Source organism: Episyrphus balteatus, chromosome 1 (genome assembly GCF_945859705.1).
Source record: "Episyrphus balteatus chromosome 1, idEpiBalt1.1, whole genome shotgun sequence".
NCBI lineage: Eukaryota > Metazoa > Arthropoda > Insecta > Diptera > Syrphidae > Episyrphus > Episyrphus balteatus.
Genome location: NC_079134.1, coordinates 169,268,582 through 169,284,685, shown reverse-complemented (window position 1 = coordinate 169,284,685; position 16,104 = coordinate 169,268,582). Strand labels below are relative to the sequence as shown.

The 16,104-nt window shown below is 29.7% G+C and overlaps 1 protein-coding gene across 2 annotated transcripts in view; it reads left to right on the top strand.

Moving 5' to 3' along the window:
• Positions 1-16,104, top strand: part of LOC129907720 (probable nuclear hormone receptor HR3) — a 161,786-nt gene that overhangs the window by 102,634 nt on the left and 43,048 nt on the right. The window contains exons 1-2 of one of the 2 annotated variants that reach the window (XM_055984060.1): positions 8,568-8,859; positions 9,083-10,277. The exons of the other annotated variant lie outside the window; for it this stretch is intronic. Of the exons in view, the coding sequence (XP_055840035.1) occupies positions 9,113-10,277 (1,165 nt within the window). The 5' untranslated portion in view covers positions 8,568-8,859; positions 9,083-9,112. Of the gene's footprint in view, positions 1-8,567; positions 8,860-9,082; positions 10,278-16,104 lie in introns of those variants that run through there. 2 annotated transcript variants of the gene reach the window in all.

The window sequence follows — 16,104 nt, the reverse complement described above, 5'->3', positions numbered from 1 at the left end:
AGACGCCTAATTTTTTTTTCTCTCATCTTTCACCTGGCATCTTTAGAATTGTCAAAAAAAATTTCCTTTACCCAAAATCATCATTTTGTCATAGCCCCAACGCGTGTACAACGTTCAAACAAAACGTTATAGCTTAGTTTCAAAATTTTTTAGAATTTTTTCTTAAATGCAGTTATTCTTAAACTAGTCTCATCTATCTATAGCAAAAAACTCAATTCTCTACAACTTCGCGTTTAGATTTTAGCCCAAATTTCATCTTTCCCCTGTTTACCCTATTAAATGACGGAATTTTTAAAAATCCTTCATTTGGATTAAGCTTTAGGTTATTATCTTTCAAATGAGCTATAGAAGATTTTTGTATCTCTAATAGTTTTTTTTTAATTTTGAATTGAAATTTTTTTCCGCACTGCGAAAGTGCGAGAGTGTAACGTTAGAAAATGGCGTCACTTTTTTGTGGTGGCTGCCATGGTTCATCGATTTATAAGACGTTATCACGTCAAAAAAAAAACAGGTTTTTACTTAATAAAATTACGGTGAGAATACATGTGCTTCAATTCGTCTTCGAAAATGTACAATCACTTTTTTATACGCGACTTATTAGGAAGAATTGTTCTTTAAAATCAGTATAAACTGTATAAGAACTTTTTCTATAGTTTTTGATGTTCCTGTAATAGATTTTACCGATAACAAAGTTTTTTTTTTTTTTAATTTCATATTCTAAAAGAAAAATCTTTGTATAATTGTTGAAGTCTATTACAGGAACATCAAAAACTGTAAAAGACCCTTCCTGATTTATATACCTAAAAACTATAGATTTTTTTATTTGAATCAAAATCCATTACAGTAATTCACTGATTGAGGATAAATTCTACTAGTTCAATATGTTTTCTATATAAACTTTTATGAGAAGAGTTTTTTGCGGAAAAAAAATGCTGTAAAGTCAAAATTAGATCTCAAATTTAGCACAACATATTAGAAATTTAATCAAAAGTTTTGAAAGACTTGATCCAACCCATAGAATAGAGAGTATTTTATTTAATTCCGAAATTCATTAAGAATTCGATTTCGTTTTTTATTTGCGTTTCAAAAATTTTTGATGCAAGGGTTACAAATATGAAAAACTAGATTTATTTCATTTTTATATTAGAAAGAGTTAAAATTGTTGTAAATCGTTTTCGAAACTAATTGTTTGCTTAAACTAACTTTTACGAGCAATATTTACTTATTATTAACTTATACCAGTAATTTTATTTAAAATTTGTAAGAATGTCTGTCAGCAAAATTAACGATTTTTCGAGTTCGATAATTCACTGAATGAATTTTAAAAGAGATTTTTCCCAAACTTTAATAATTTTTAAATATTTTTTGAAAATATTGAAATTTTTAAATGTTTCTTGAGTCAAGACGATAAAACCATTTTAGAAAAAAAAAATATCTGTGATTGTTTAATTTAATACTCCTCTGATAACTCATACATTTTAAAAATACATATTTTCAGATTTCGAAGGAAATTTTCGTTTTCGGCATAATGTTTTCAAAGTAAAATGTTAATATTTACCAAAACTAATGAGTTTTATTTATTTTGAATATTGAAAATTGAATTTAAAACAGAATCAGTAATGTAGTAATGAAATATTAATAAATGCAAAACCACCAGCAAAAATTTAGAACTTGATAAATGAGGAAATAAGGTGCTACCCATAAAAGTATAAGTTTAATATTTTTTAAGACATGAATAGGTATTTAAGTAATATTACTTAACATCGAGTCTTTAATAAACAGGACGAAAATTTCTGCCCTGCTTTTCATACAATTTATAATCTTGATTTACCTGAACAAAATGTTACGTATACACCATAGTGACCAAATTACAAAATTCATTATTTCCATTTTGTATTACATTTTCATGTAAATCTGACAACTTAACCTGTCTATAAAAATAACAAATTCTATCTCATAACTCGCATTAAATAAAATGCATAGTTTTAAGAGTGATTTTTCTCAAAAAACTTAACCATAAAAAAAGCTTCCTTCATCCAATTCTCATTTATCAAGAGTATAAAAATATTTCTAATTGCATTTTTGTGTCATCTAATTTAAGAGCAAAATGCATTTATATACTTTCTCATTTCCTTCATCATCAATAAAATATATTGCAAAAATGACGTCGGTCATTCTGCAATATATAGGAAGTAAAATATAATTTCTCTTTCCTCATAAAAAAACGGTACAGGAATTTTGTGTGCACTCTTGCTCGCTCTTTTGCAATATCATCATAATATTCATTCACCAAAAAATCATCACTTAATCACCGATTCCCTTAAATGAAAGAGAACATTTTCTTCTCATTGTTGGTCATAATAATGTGTGGGAGGAAGAATGATATATTTTTTTGTCTTTTTGCTTGAAAGAAACCCAAAAATAAGTTGGAATTTTCGAAAAAAGCCTCCGTCACTCTTAAAAAAAAATTGATGGTTTTTTTTTTTTTTGAAAAAAAAAAGGCCCACAACAACTATTCATTCGATTGTTCTGAGAGGGTTTTTTTGAGGGAGTTAACAAATAAAAAACAAGATAATCATAAAACATACCAACAGAGCCGGGCAAATAAAATAATAAAAAAATAACAAAAAAAAAATCCGTCAGATACAATGAATAAATGCGAAAAAGAGGCACAAGTCAGCGCGGCGTGTGGCTGCTGCTGCTTCTGCTTCTGCTTCTGCTGTTTCTGACTCTGACTCTATGGGCATACGAACGACCGACCGACAAGCGTGTATAATTCTTTCTTTTTTTTTGTATTTTTTGTTGCTCTGCTGATGGGAAGAATAAGCAAAAATCGCCCGTTTGGATAGATGGGCTTTAGTGTTGGGTATTGGGTTGGTTGGATTCTTGTTGGAGACTAGGCTCTGCTTCAGCCAGAGCGCAAAAACGATTTGGAGGCGCTCTTAAACGCCACACATATACTTGGTACGGTGATTCGTTCGGTTCGGTTTCATCGTTGTCGTCGTTGGTAGGTCGTTTTGGTCCTCCGTTTGTTCGGTTATTTTTTGCTTCATTGGTGGTTTCTTCGTCTTGATTCATCCGCAAAAAGTTCGTTTTACCGACAAAAATTTCTTTAAATTTAATTTTTTGGTTTTTTTTTTCTGCTTCTGTTAGTTGTAAATTTTATATCTCTCAGATACGTGAATTGTACCTCCTCTCGTGGCTGTGTTAAAAATTTTTAAGAATTTTTTGCAAAATAATATTCGAAAGAAAATTTATATCTCTCAGATACTTTTCGATAAATTTTCAAAAAGAAGTTACATTCGATTTTTTTTTGGAATTTCGATTACATCGTGAATTATTATTTGTGTAAATATCACCCATCTCTACCGGTCTTCTAATTTCAATATTATGTCAGTTTCAGTTTTTCTTGAAATCACAAAAAAAAAATGTGTGTGCTATCTTTAAGATACTTAAGTGTATTTGTCTTTTGAATAATTTAAAGAAGCTATCTAACACCGAGAGCTGTCAAAAAATATGCACCAAAATTATATAACAACAATTTTGTTGTGCGTGTGTGTGTGTAAGCTTGCAGTGGGCTTGCAGCGTGCAGAGTGCATTTTCCCCAAGAGTGTCCATTATCACATATCTTTACTAATTCTAATTTGAAACTTGTGTTTGTCAAAATGCATCCCTCGAAATGGGTTGGAAACAACCTGAAAAAAAAAATCTGTTGCCCATCAGAATTTCAATCTAACATCTTTAAATACAAAAAAATCTAAAAAAAAGAATGAATAAAACAAAAAAGAAATTCAATTACTTATCTGTCTAATATTTAGCATAAAAGCAAATAAAAAATTTAAACAAAAGAATAAAAAAAAAAACAACAAAATTTGTTAAACTATTATTATGTATTTTTGTGTGCTATAAGTAAAGTTCATTGACACTTTCTCCACCGTCATGACGGTTCTGACGGTTTTTATATTTATACAGATAGAACACACATTCTGTCTCTATGGTGTATGAAATAAGCCAGCAACAACAACAACAAAATATCATCAAAACAACAACAACAACGAAATGAAATTGAAAGAATAAAAAAACAACAACAAGAAGAAAAAGAAAAAAACCTACATAAAAGGGGAAAAAATATAAAATATAGCTACATTGTGTGCGAGATGGTGGAGCTCTTTCTCTCTTTTAAGTTCTCTTTTTTTTTCTCTTTTTTGATTTGGGGGGCTTTTTGAATTTTATTAGTTTAAAGTTTTTAACTTTAAATTTAGTTTGGTAGATTTTCTCTCTTTAAACTCTCTTCATTTCGAGTGGATTGTTCTCTTTTCCGCTGATTAAGTGATAGAAAGAAGGAAAAAATAGTTGGTTTTCTAACTATTGCCATGCCATTAGATACATTTGTATCTTTTATATACTATTTCTTTTTTTCTTTGCTGATTTTTTCCCTCTTTTTCCCGTTTTATTTATTTTTTTTTTTATTTTTATTATTATTTTAAACTCTATGGTCGCCTCTCTATAGGGAGCCTAAGCGGCTATCTGACAGATAGTGCTTCCGTTTTGGGGAGGCAATGGTAGTATTTTTTTTTTTTTTTATTTTTCTATGAAATCATTTTATCGTGGGGACTTAGAACTTTAAACTGCGGTGGTGGTGGAATTGAAAGTTTTTAAAGAGTTAGGTACATACATATATGAATATTTATTAAATATTTAAGGTCTTAGATATTGAGGAAGGGTTGTTGAGAATTTTTTTTTTTTTTTTCTTCTTAAAGAGATGTGTTTACCTACCTGGCCCAAGGATATTTTAACAATTAAGATTGAAGATAAAGTTTTTTGTTTCAATATTTTTAACGTCTAACCTGAGTTGTAGAAATGCATTCTGGCTATTTACTTGTTTAAATGTTTTTAAATATTTGGTTAAAAAAAAAATTAAATATTTAAATGGCGCCCAACGAAGGTTTTGTTTTGGTTAATTTGAGATATACAAAACGATAGACTTTCATAGAAACATTATTAGATATAATCACACCGAAAAAAAAAATTGATAATAACAGCTATCAAATTAACATTTTTCAGTGACAAAAGTCGTCCAACAATTAAAATATCAATTTTGATATTTTATCATATCATTTTCACATTTTTTAATTTCAGATGGGATAATGAAAATTTCACTTTGACAATTAAAATATCATTTTGACATTTTTTTAAGTTTAAGTGGATAGTGAAAATTTCACTTTGACAATTAAAATATCAATGTTGACTAGATTTTACGTTTTAGTTTATTATAATGAAACCTATTTCTTTCCTTTTCTTTTTTATTATTTTTATTATTAAAAGAATTTTCTTTCTTTTTTCAAAACATTACTGAAAGGGAATATTCTTTACAAAATAATGATCATATTATTTTTTCTATTATAGGTGATATAATTGTTTTGTTATTTTCTCCCAAACTATGTGAAGTAAAATCTTAGTGCCGATCAAATTTTATCAGTAAATCATACATTTTACTTCGAAAAAACACAACGCGCCTTTAAATTAGTACACTTTAAGAATTTTGTATTTAATATTTTTCAATTATTTGGAATGAGAAATTGATATGAAAAAATGATAATAAAATATCAAAAAAAATTTCCAAAATGTGATATTTAAATATCATCCTGATAATAAAAATGTTGTTTTAACATTTTAAATATCATTAAACACATTTTATAGAGCATTTTTGGCTGATATTTAAGAAATGTTAATTTGATATTTAAAAAATGTTAAATTGATATTGGTTTTTTTTTTCGGTGCATAATTTTAATAAGTGTTCTATTAAAAATGCGGTGTTGAAAATATGTCAACAAATTGTGAAATAGGCCCCCAAACTTAAAAAAGACAATATCAAGCGTTAAAGTACCTACCAGCTAAGTTTTAAATTGCCTAAGAAATACGCATGCCGCACTCAAAATATTAAAAATGCAACATATCTCAATTTTGTTTAATCAATAGCATTTCATTTCCTTATAGTGAAACAGCTATAAAAAATTTTTTTTTTTAATATTTTCAAATTTAATAGCTCTGAAAAGTATTATGACTGGCAGTCAGCATAGATTTTAAGTTAACTATTCTTAGAACTTTTCACTGGCTTAAGTCAAGGAAGTTCTACTGACTAAGAACGTCTTAAAAGTTACTGCAAAATTTGGAAAAATTGTAAATATTTTGTAATGTAAATATTTTTTTTTTCCTATGGATTTTTTTTTAATTTTGAGATTAACAACACTCGGGAATATGATTTCTTTTTTTAGTTTTCCAGGATTTTAAATTTAATCTATCTGCTTTGTTCCCTGAGAATACTCAAAAATTCGTTTTTCTTAAATTCATAATACCAAAAATTAATGAAACCAATCACGAGATTCAAAAAAAAAAAAAAAAGAAATTCAAAAAAATGAGTTATTTTTTAATTTTTTCAAAATTCTACTACGGAAAATAAATTCCTGTCAATGTTTCGGCTAATCTAGAAAAAATTGTGGTTTTACTGATTTTTAAGTTAAAAAGGTTTTGAGTTTATAGAATTTTTTGTTTTCGGATACATAGATACACAATACTTCCTTTTTTTTTAGCGTTGTGGATTCTATGTCCAATTTGAAGTATCGTAGGGCTATAAAACACAATACAATACGAAACACACAGTATCTAAAGCCAAAAAAAAAAAAATCAGCTTTGCAAATTCATCATAGTTATGCGATTTAAAGACCTAAAGGAAAAATTTTAACGAGATCATTTTGCACAGTGGCCATTTTATGTTGCATTTGCGTGAGAAAACCATACATTTAAATCACTCGGTGAAAGTGTTCATTGCAAGAGCTATCAGTGTTTTCCTAGAATTGGTAGCATTCTTCTTTTGATGAACTTGCTTTTATCCAGAATATCCACACCAAAGATTGTGAATTCAGTGACTTTTTATGAAGGCATTCCATCGTAACCTGAAAACCGTACAATGCCACTCGTGCAGATTGGCAACAACCGGTAAAAGCTTGTATATTTAAAAAAAAATCAGCTTCTAGAATTCGTTTTCTTAATTCTTTATTTCAAAATTCTGTACTCTACAATCGTTCAAACTCAAAATTCTATTAAAGCTAATTTTTTTTTCACTAAGAAAACAATTTATTATTGCAAAATTTCGGGAAAAATTGGAAATTATGCATCAAAAATGTTAAAATTTTATGGTTTAATGGGGTTTGGAATTTCGGGATTTTCATATTTAATTTAAGAAATTGGGGCTTTTAAGTCTAGATGTGATTTTTTTTCTTAATTCCGGGATTAAAGTTTTTTTTTAATTATGTACATTTTGTATTGAAGCAATAACGTTCGCTTAACAAAAACACTGTCTTGAGAAGAGTTGAACCCTTTTTTTTTTACAAAAACTCAGTTTTTCGTATTCTTGTTTTCTATTTGGTGAATGAATGAGTTTCAAGTAGGTACTAATATTCGGTTAATTCACTCTTCAATTAATATATAGTCACAATTTGACAAGAGAAATTTTAAAAAAATTTACGAAATTTGTAAGCATTTCGATTTTGATGGTGAATTTGTATGACAGAAACTAAATAATAATCACTTATCCAGTTCTAAGATTTAAAAATTCCTTTAATTTTTTTTAAGATTGTAATTGAGTGAGTGAAACAAATCACATTTTAACACTTTTAAACTGCTTTTAGTTTTTAAAGTCAAACTTCCTGAAAGTTCTTTTTTATTAAGTTACTCAACTCTCGAGGAAATTGGTGAAATAGTTCTCAAAAATGTTCTCACAATTTAAGAAAACGTGTTATGTATTCGAGGATAACAAATTTCTCGTTAGTACCTATATCTTTAATAAAATAAATGGTAAACATAGAACCAACAAATGTAGAACACATTTTAGATAACCATTTTTGTAAATCCATCAAATAATTGTAAATTCCTTCGATAACTTCAAAAATAAGTCAAAACAAATTTCATCTTTGAAAATTCCACTTTGACACAAGCTTTATTCCAAATTATTAATTTTCACACAAGCACGTGTGAGTATTTAAAAAAAAAAAAAAAAAAACTTCAGAACAAAAAAAAAATCACCAAAACACTTTGACCCCTTTACTTCTGCGAAAACTTCTTCAAACCACAACACACACCTACTCAATATACTCATTTCCCTATTTTCTGTCAATTTCAGCAATTAACACTTTTAAATTGTATTAAATTGACAATATTCATCCAACTTCGATTAGCAGGTATAATATTGAATAATAACCAAAAAGTTCAATACCCTACTACTTGCACACTCCATCACACGTCACTATTCAATTGCTGTTGACAAAAAACGTGAGCAATATCTGTCGCATATTTTTATTCAAATAATCATTTTTCATTATTTAACAATATTGACATAATGCAATTTCTTTCTGTTCAACAATTAATTTATAATTAATTGTTTTTAATGTTGTGTCAGCTGGAGGTAGGGCAAAATTTTCCATACTCGCGATGTACATTGGCCCCAGAGTAGAATATTGTAGCTGACTAAGCTTAAAAATATCATCGTCAAGCAGGTCATTCATTCGGTTCTTGACCTAACCTATGCGCAATCGAAAATAAAAGAGGGGGCGCTTTTAAAAAAGCTATTAAAATGAAATAATATTCTTTTCGATTTTTTGATTATGTTAACGAAATTTGAAACCATCATGAAATTTTACTACCCAAGACAGTTTAGTTGGATCGACTTCTAATGAAACCCCAGTTGAAGTCCACCATTGAACCGAGGTTAGACATTGTCGGCGGGCCGGGTTCGTGATTTGGCAAGAGTTCTTCAATTCCTTGATTCATTTCGTTTCGTTGATGTTGTTGTTATTGATATTGGTATGATTCTGTAACATTTTGCCCCTAATATTTCTTCCATTCTGTGTATTTTTGTTCTTTTTTTGTGGATATTTTCGGATCTTGTTGTCATTTATTTAAAAATAAAGTGTCCCAAAATAATTATTAAAAATGTGGATTTTAAAAGTGTTAACAAGAACTGTGTATCCAACTTAAAAGAATAATTCAAAAATTCATTTTCTTCTTCAAAATATCACAAAAATAGTGAAAACAATACCTAAAGTACTAGAATGTAATGGATACAGATTTTACTGAATTTTTTAATCAAAATTGGTCGTCGTCCTCGTCGTCACAACAACAGCCGCCATCTAGTGGCACAAATTTAAACCACAATGGCAATGGAATAATAAAAATTGAACCTTCATCATCGTCATCATCGTCGTTTATTGATCATCCCAGTCATCATCAGCAACATCATCATCATCATTTACATCAACAGTTGACTGCTCAACATCAACATTATCAATTTTCTGCAACATCTTCTGCATCATCATCGACAAATCCTGCCTTAATCCTGCAACATCATCAACAACAACATCATCATCATCATAATCATCATAATAACCATCATCATCATCAACCGCAACAAAATGCAACACGTGCCTTGTTCAATTCGCCGCAATTCGCCGCCGCCACCGCTGGTCGAACGACCAGCAGTAGTTCATCCACAAATGGAATTACCTCGACACAGCGGTCTATCCCCTTGGACGTAAAAGCAGCCGCTGCAACATCTTCATCTGCCGCCGCATCATCGTCTTTATCGTCTTCGGCGAATAATAATAAAAGTTCGCCAATGTCACCGGTTTCAAGTAGTGCTGCAGCAGCAGCTGCTGCTGCCCTACGCCTGCCCTTAGATACGACGATTTCAAGAAACTGCAGCAGTAATATGCATCATGCGTTGCATTCGCAACATAGCAGCAGTAGTAGTCATCATTCGTCGCCGCATCAGCAGCAGCAACATGCGCCGCCGCAGTCACATCATCATTCGCAACAGCATCATGCGGTAGCTTCAGCTGCTCACTCGCTAGTTGCGGCGATGCATCAGCAACAACACCCGCAACATGGCGCGCATCATCATCATCACCACCACCACCTGCCTCATCATCACCATCATCATAATCTGCATGCGGGATTTTTTGGAACTGCATGTGGAAGTGGATCGTGTTGCAGTTCAGCTGCTATTAGCAGCACTGCCGGGGCAGCAAGTAGCAGTTGTGGGAATAACAATTGCGGGACCAGCTGCAGTAGCAATAGCTCGTGCAGCAACAAGGCTTTATGCCCGGCCTTTTCGGACTCTGTAGACAGTACAACGCCACCGCCGCCTTCTAGTTCGTCTTCTTCTTTATTTATTAGTAGTAATGCGATGGATCATGATAAAAAGACTGCAAATTCGATAAGAGGTAAGTTGTCCAGTTCATTATTTCATTAATTCGAAAAATTGCCTGGTTCTCCTTTTGTTCAAAATAATTACAACTATGGAACAAACAAAAAATGAAAATCCTAGTTCGAGTTTTCATTCTATCTAATAGAAGCTGAGAAAATAAATACAAAAATCTTTGTTTCTCCGTGTGAAAAATTTAGCTGAATTCGAGGTCACAGAAATATCAGCGACTTCCCCACGGAATGGTTCTGATATTTCTGTGACCCTTGAATTATGAGAAGACTGAATTGGCACGAATTCGTTGTTGTATTAAGACCTCATGTTTTCCAGTTATCGATTTTTACCTTATAAATCTTTAAAACCCGTTTGTTGAAACGAAACTTAAGAATTTAAGTTCTACATAAAACTTTATGTGACAGTTTACGCAGATTAAACAGTAGGAAAAAAGAATTTATGTTTTACTTAAATTATTTATAATTCGTTTCAGCAAAAGTGGCCCTAAATTATTCTTAAAGAGATCTTAAAATGTTCAAAATTATTAACGAAATTATTTATTTAATGAAAATCAAAGGGAAAATTAATTAATAATGTAAAGAACTGAATTTCTTTCTGCTGTTTTGAGATCTTTTATGCTATTAACTTTATTCAGCTTGGAAAGCACTTGTCTAAAAAAGTTTTTTGAAAGACCTTTGTAGGTAGTTTTAGAAAATAACAATTTAAAAAAACCCGAATACCTGCTCGAAATTTTGGGTGCAATTGGCTTTCAACTACTCGCAGATAAATGAGTTAGGTTCATAAGGAGTATTAAATTTAAGGTGACTAACCAACTGTATTTCATGCTTGAAGGTTTTCTAGCCTTGCGGTTTTCAATAAATGTAGCCTACAAATGCGTTGTTGAGGCACATTATTTAAAGCTCTTTAAATGTACAAAAACCAACAGCTATGTAACTGCTGAAAAATTACAGTCTTCACTCAACTGGAAGTAAATGTTAGGACTAAATGTGCTTTTTTGACTATTATCCAATAAACAATTAAGCCTCGATAAGGTGCGATTTTGTTGTTTTGAAAGTTTTAAAGGGCCTAAAATTAAGTGCTTAGATGGGTAATTCAATAATTGAAGTGTTCTAGAAAACATTTAAGATATCTTTTACACTTTTGGTAGACTTGCATAAAATACTTAATACTTAATGAACAACCTAAAAATTAAATAAGATAAGGATTATCGGTATTTATTTAAATTTTTGTTTTTTTTTTTTTGTTTTAATATTTGAGGTACGACAAATCTCAAAATCAAAAATCCAGAATACCAAAAACCTATGATCCCAAAACCCTGAATCCCAAAAACCCATAAGTCAGAAAACCTAAAATGTTATTGTACCTACATATTCCACAATTTTCGAGTGTCTTGAATTTATTAGACTTTTCCAAGTCTTGAATTTTCTGATGTTCAAATTTGGTACTTTTTTCCTTTTGAACATTCCCAAGTTGGGAAATGGAGTTTTTTATAGGACCAAAATTAACGTTACGTGTTATATAACCTTTTTCTTGAATTTTGACTTTCTCCTAAATGACTTAACCGATTTATACTTAATTTTACACAAAATTAGAAGCTTTTGTAGGCTTAATATTATTTTGTTTTTCATTATTTCGCGTTTATAAAAGTACCTTCTAGTACTAAAGCTGTTGCAAAGAAGCTTTTTAAATATTACACTGGTTTACAAGGGATTTGTTGCCGAAACGGTAATATTTCAAAAACGAGAGCTGATTAATTTTTTTTTTTGACTTCGGATTCGAGTTCAGCACACCGAAAACCTTCAGAAAAGTATATTTTTGTTTCGGCAACAAAAAAAAAAGTTTAATTTTGTTAACCAGTGTTATTTATTGAAAAGAAAAATAAATAAAACAAGATATATTATTGTAATGACATTATAAATATTTTCCTTTTGGATCTAGAATATGATTCGATCTTCCATATATGTAATTTTTGATTGCTAAAAAACAAGACTAACGTGTGTTATATTAAATAAAAAATTAAATTATGCTATAAACAAACTGGACATGAAAAAATGCAGTAGGCAGAGAATCACTCATAAACTTAACTTACAACCACATTTAATAGTTTTTTCTCATCCGTTCATAAATTGATAAGAAAACCAAACGTGACTTTGAACTTATTGAATTTTTACACCAATCAATACCTTTTTTTCTACTTTAAAACATTAGAAGTTCTAATAAACAAATAAAAAAAAAATTAAAATTACCAGCTAGTTCTTCATTTTTCTCAATTTAAATCATTTCAACTCAAAAACCCTGACTTCGTCATATTCTTAAATCATATTAAAGTTCTATGACAAATTGCTTTCAAAATTTTTAAAATAATCTTCCTGCATCCCATAAATAATACTACAAACATCTACCATCATCAAATAAACAGTGCACAAATTTGCAGAACTTTTTTAAATGTTATTCATAATTTCATCATTATATTTACTGAACGTGACTTTATTTGAAAAATTAAAAATCCTCGATGCATTTCTTATAAAAATGCAATGCAAAATTCATTCAAGTGGGTGCAATGACATTCAAAAAAAAAAAATCAAACTCAAAAAAAAAAAAAAAACAAATTCAACAATCAGCACATTTATTAATGCCTTGCTCTGCTTCAAAAAAGATGAATCATATTTTTTTATTATACATACCTACTCACAGCAATGGAAATAATATAATATTTTTGATCGATCGTTTGCACAAATCAAATTGAAATGAAAATGAGCTGTATTATTGAAAACACCAGCCCATTGAATGAGTATGCCACCTGTGGTCGATAATTACAAAAAATTTCTCAAAATGAGAAGCCGGGAATCATTTTTAAAATTGAATGCAATTGAATAATATTTTTGATTTTCGGGCCACGGCAGTAGTAAGAAAAATGCCTATAAAACAACCAGAGGAGTTTCAGAGAAGATAAAAAAAATATGAATCTTGAGGTTAATGCCTTTCCCAGATATTTTTTTCTTTTCATTTCTGGACAAAAATCTTCTCTACACATAAAGATAAAAAAAAAATTAAAATTTAAATGTTTATTCGGAGTGCAGGTTAGTTGCATGAGATAAACTATAGTACGGAAGGTAGCACTGAATTTTTGGCAGTGAAATTACCTAGAAGCTTCCTGAAAAGTCAAGAACTTATATATTAAGACAATTTCGAAATGACAGTGAAATTTCGTAAAGAGAGTAAAACTAATTTAAAACTTACTGACAACCAATTTCGAACTAATTTGTAATCGATTTGCAACTAATTTGCGGTTGATTTCGAGTAACTTGCAAAGCATTTCAATCTTTTACTTGCAATCAACTTAAAATAAACTTAAAATCGGTTGTAAATTAATATGTAATCAATTTGAATTCTATTTGCGGTTCATTTTAAACCATTTTGCAACCGATTTTTTTTTCTTCCAGGGTAGGGTAGTTTTGATTGCATGACAAATTTCATCTTACTGAAAATTGCATCTTTCAAAAAAAATTACCCAATGGCATTTTACAACTCAACATCACAAACTATAATTCGTTCATACAGATTTATTTATTTTTCTTAAAACGCGACCTCAGTACAAAAATGTAGGACCTGGGACATGGGACCTTACAACATACAAACATAGTATTGTAAATTGCAAAAGCACTTATTATTTTTTTTTTTTTTGAAGTCAGTCGTTTTCATTTTCTTCTTCTTGAAGTCAAAGTCGTTGTCTTTTGCATCTCTTGGATTTGAGTTGTTGAATTAAATTGTTTTTTTTTTTTTTCTTTTTTTGGTTTTGTTTGTTTTCGTTGCATTTTTTTTTTAAAGTCATTTTGTGTCATTACTGAAACTCTGGTTAAATATGTTTTATTGTTATTAATACTTGGGAACACACATTATTACGAAATGAGGTTAAAGACTCGTGTGCGATTGTTTGTAATTGTTGAGCTACACACGCGAATTCGTTGCAAGTTAAAAAAAAAAAAAATAAAAGCTATGCAGTGATTTACTGGGTGCAATTGAGTGTTTGGTGAATGACAACTTTTTGGAGGGTAAACAATTGGACAAGATTTTTTGTTTATTTTTTTGCAAGTTTTTTTTAATGAAACAACAAAGCTGTGATGGAGTTAAGTGTTGAGATTTTTTTGTTGTTTGATTAAGATGAATTTATGAAATCACAGTATTTCTAAGAAATATTTAAATGCTTATCAGAGAGTAAAATGAAGTTTATTGGTTTTTGTAAAATGTTTTTGTACTTTGTTTGAACTGCAGCTATTAAATGATATTTTCTCATTAGTTAAAAAGAAACCTTAAAAAATTATTAATTTAAATTAATTATTTATTTATTTTTCAAAAAACATTCAAAAAACTGACATTTTGGGTATCATCAAAGACAAAGACTTAGCAAACTTCTATCGACTATTGTTTCAGTTGTGTGTCCCTAGGTATGAAAAAATTAATTCCAAATAATATGCAGTCTTTTAACTTTGAGTTTTAGATAGATAAATAAACTTAAATATTCTCATATATTTTACCTATATTATCGATATTAGTGGGTCACTATGGCGTATGCGCATCTTTTTTGTACGGAACTACATTTATTGTATTAAAATAATTCTCGAATCTTACAAAACAAAACATATAATTTATATAACTTTTGTAAAATAATATAAAGAGCATCTTTAAGAAAATCCACTTTGAGGTCTATAGTAAAAAACCAATGGCGTTCGTATATCCAAATGTAAAATATCGTGAAAACAAGAGGATATTTTATCACGTCTTAACCGATAGAAAATTTAATGTCTAGAATCGCTTTTGATACAAGACACATATTTCTGAAATAAATTCAATTTTAAAGTTTTTGGTGTCATTTGATCCAAAAAATTCGTTTTATTCAAGCGAATCTTTCTAAGACGCTTTGAAATATAAATGGAATATTATGCCATTATTGATTTATTTTTTTGAAAAATTCTCTAATAAAAGTTTTTTAATTTTTTTTATTAATACATAAAAATAAAATCTACTAAAGTAATTTTGAGTGAAAATGTTCCAAATTCCTATAAAAAAAGCTATTATTGATCGTATCACATAATTACTTTTCTATATTATCTTTTCAAAAAAAAAACCATTAAATTATAATTGAAAAGTTTTCAATATCGCTTTGAGGATCGCTGCCCACTCATAATAACTCATAACACAAAAAATATTCACCTCCCATATAAAACTGACTAAGCTTTTTAAGAGACCTAACAAATTAATTGTTTTCTCTTCAGTGAGTTTTATGTTATTATTTTTTTCCTCTAAAAAAACCTATATACGTTCCTGAAACGGTCATCAATTAAGAGAGAATGAACTTAACTGTATAAGCTCACAGCGATCGTCTTAAGTAAAATAAATTTCTCTTCTTGGCATTTTGATAAATGTGATTACTTCATAGTTCGTTTATTTTTTTGCGCGCGTAATCGTGCAAATTGTTATTTTATTTTTTTTTTCTGTTTTTAACCCTTCCTCAACCCCGTAACGATTACTTGAGGATGAAGTACATCATCCCGCCACTCTCTGATGTATACACAATCGCTAGGTTATTGACTTTTTGAACCACATTTCGCATGATCGTTTACACATTCTCAAGAACTCGCTCAGACAGCGCGAGAGCGAGAGATATACGCGACAGCATGACGACTATGACTACGTTGGCTACGACTACGCTTCGTCGCTGTTTTTTTCTTTTTATGTTCTATCTTTTCTAGATGAGATACTAGAGTGTTGATCGAACGCGGAGCACCCTGCCTGACTGTGCGTTCATTCTCTGAATGGGGGAGGTGCTTGGT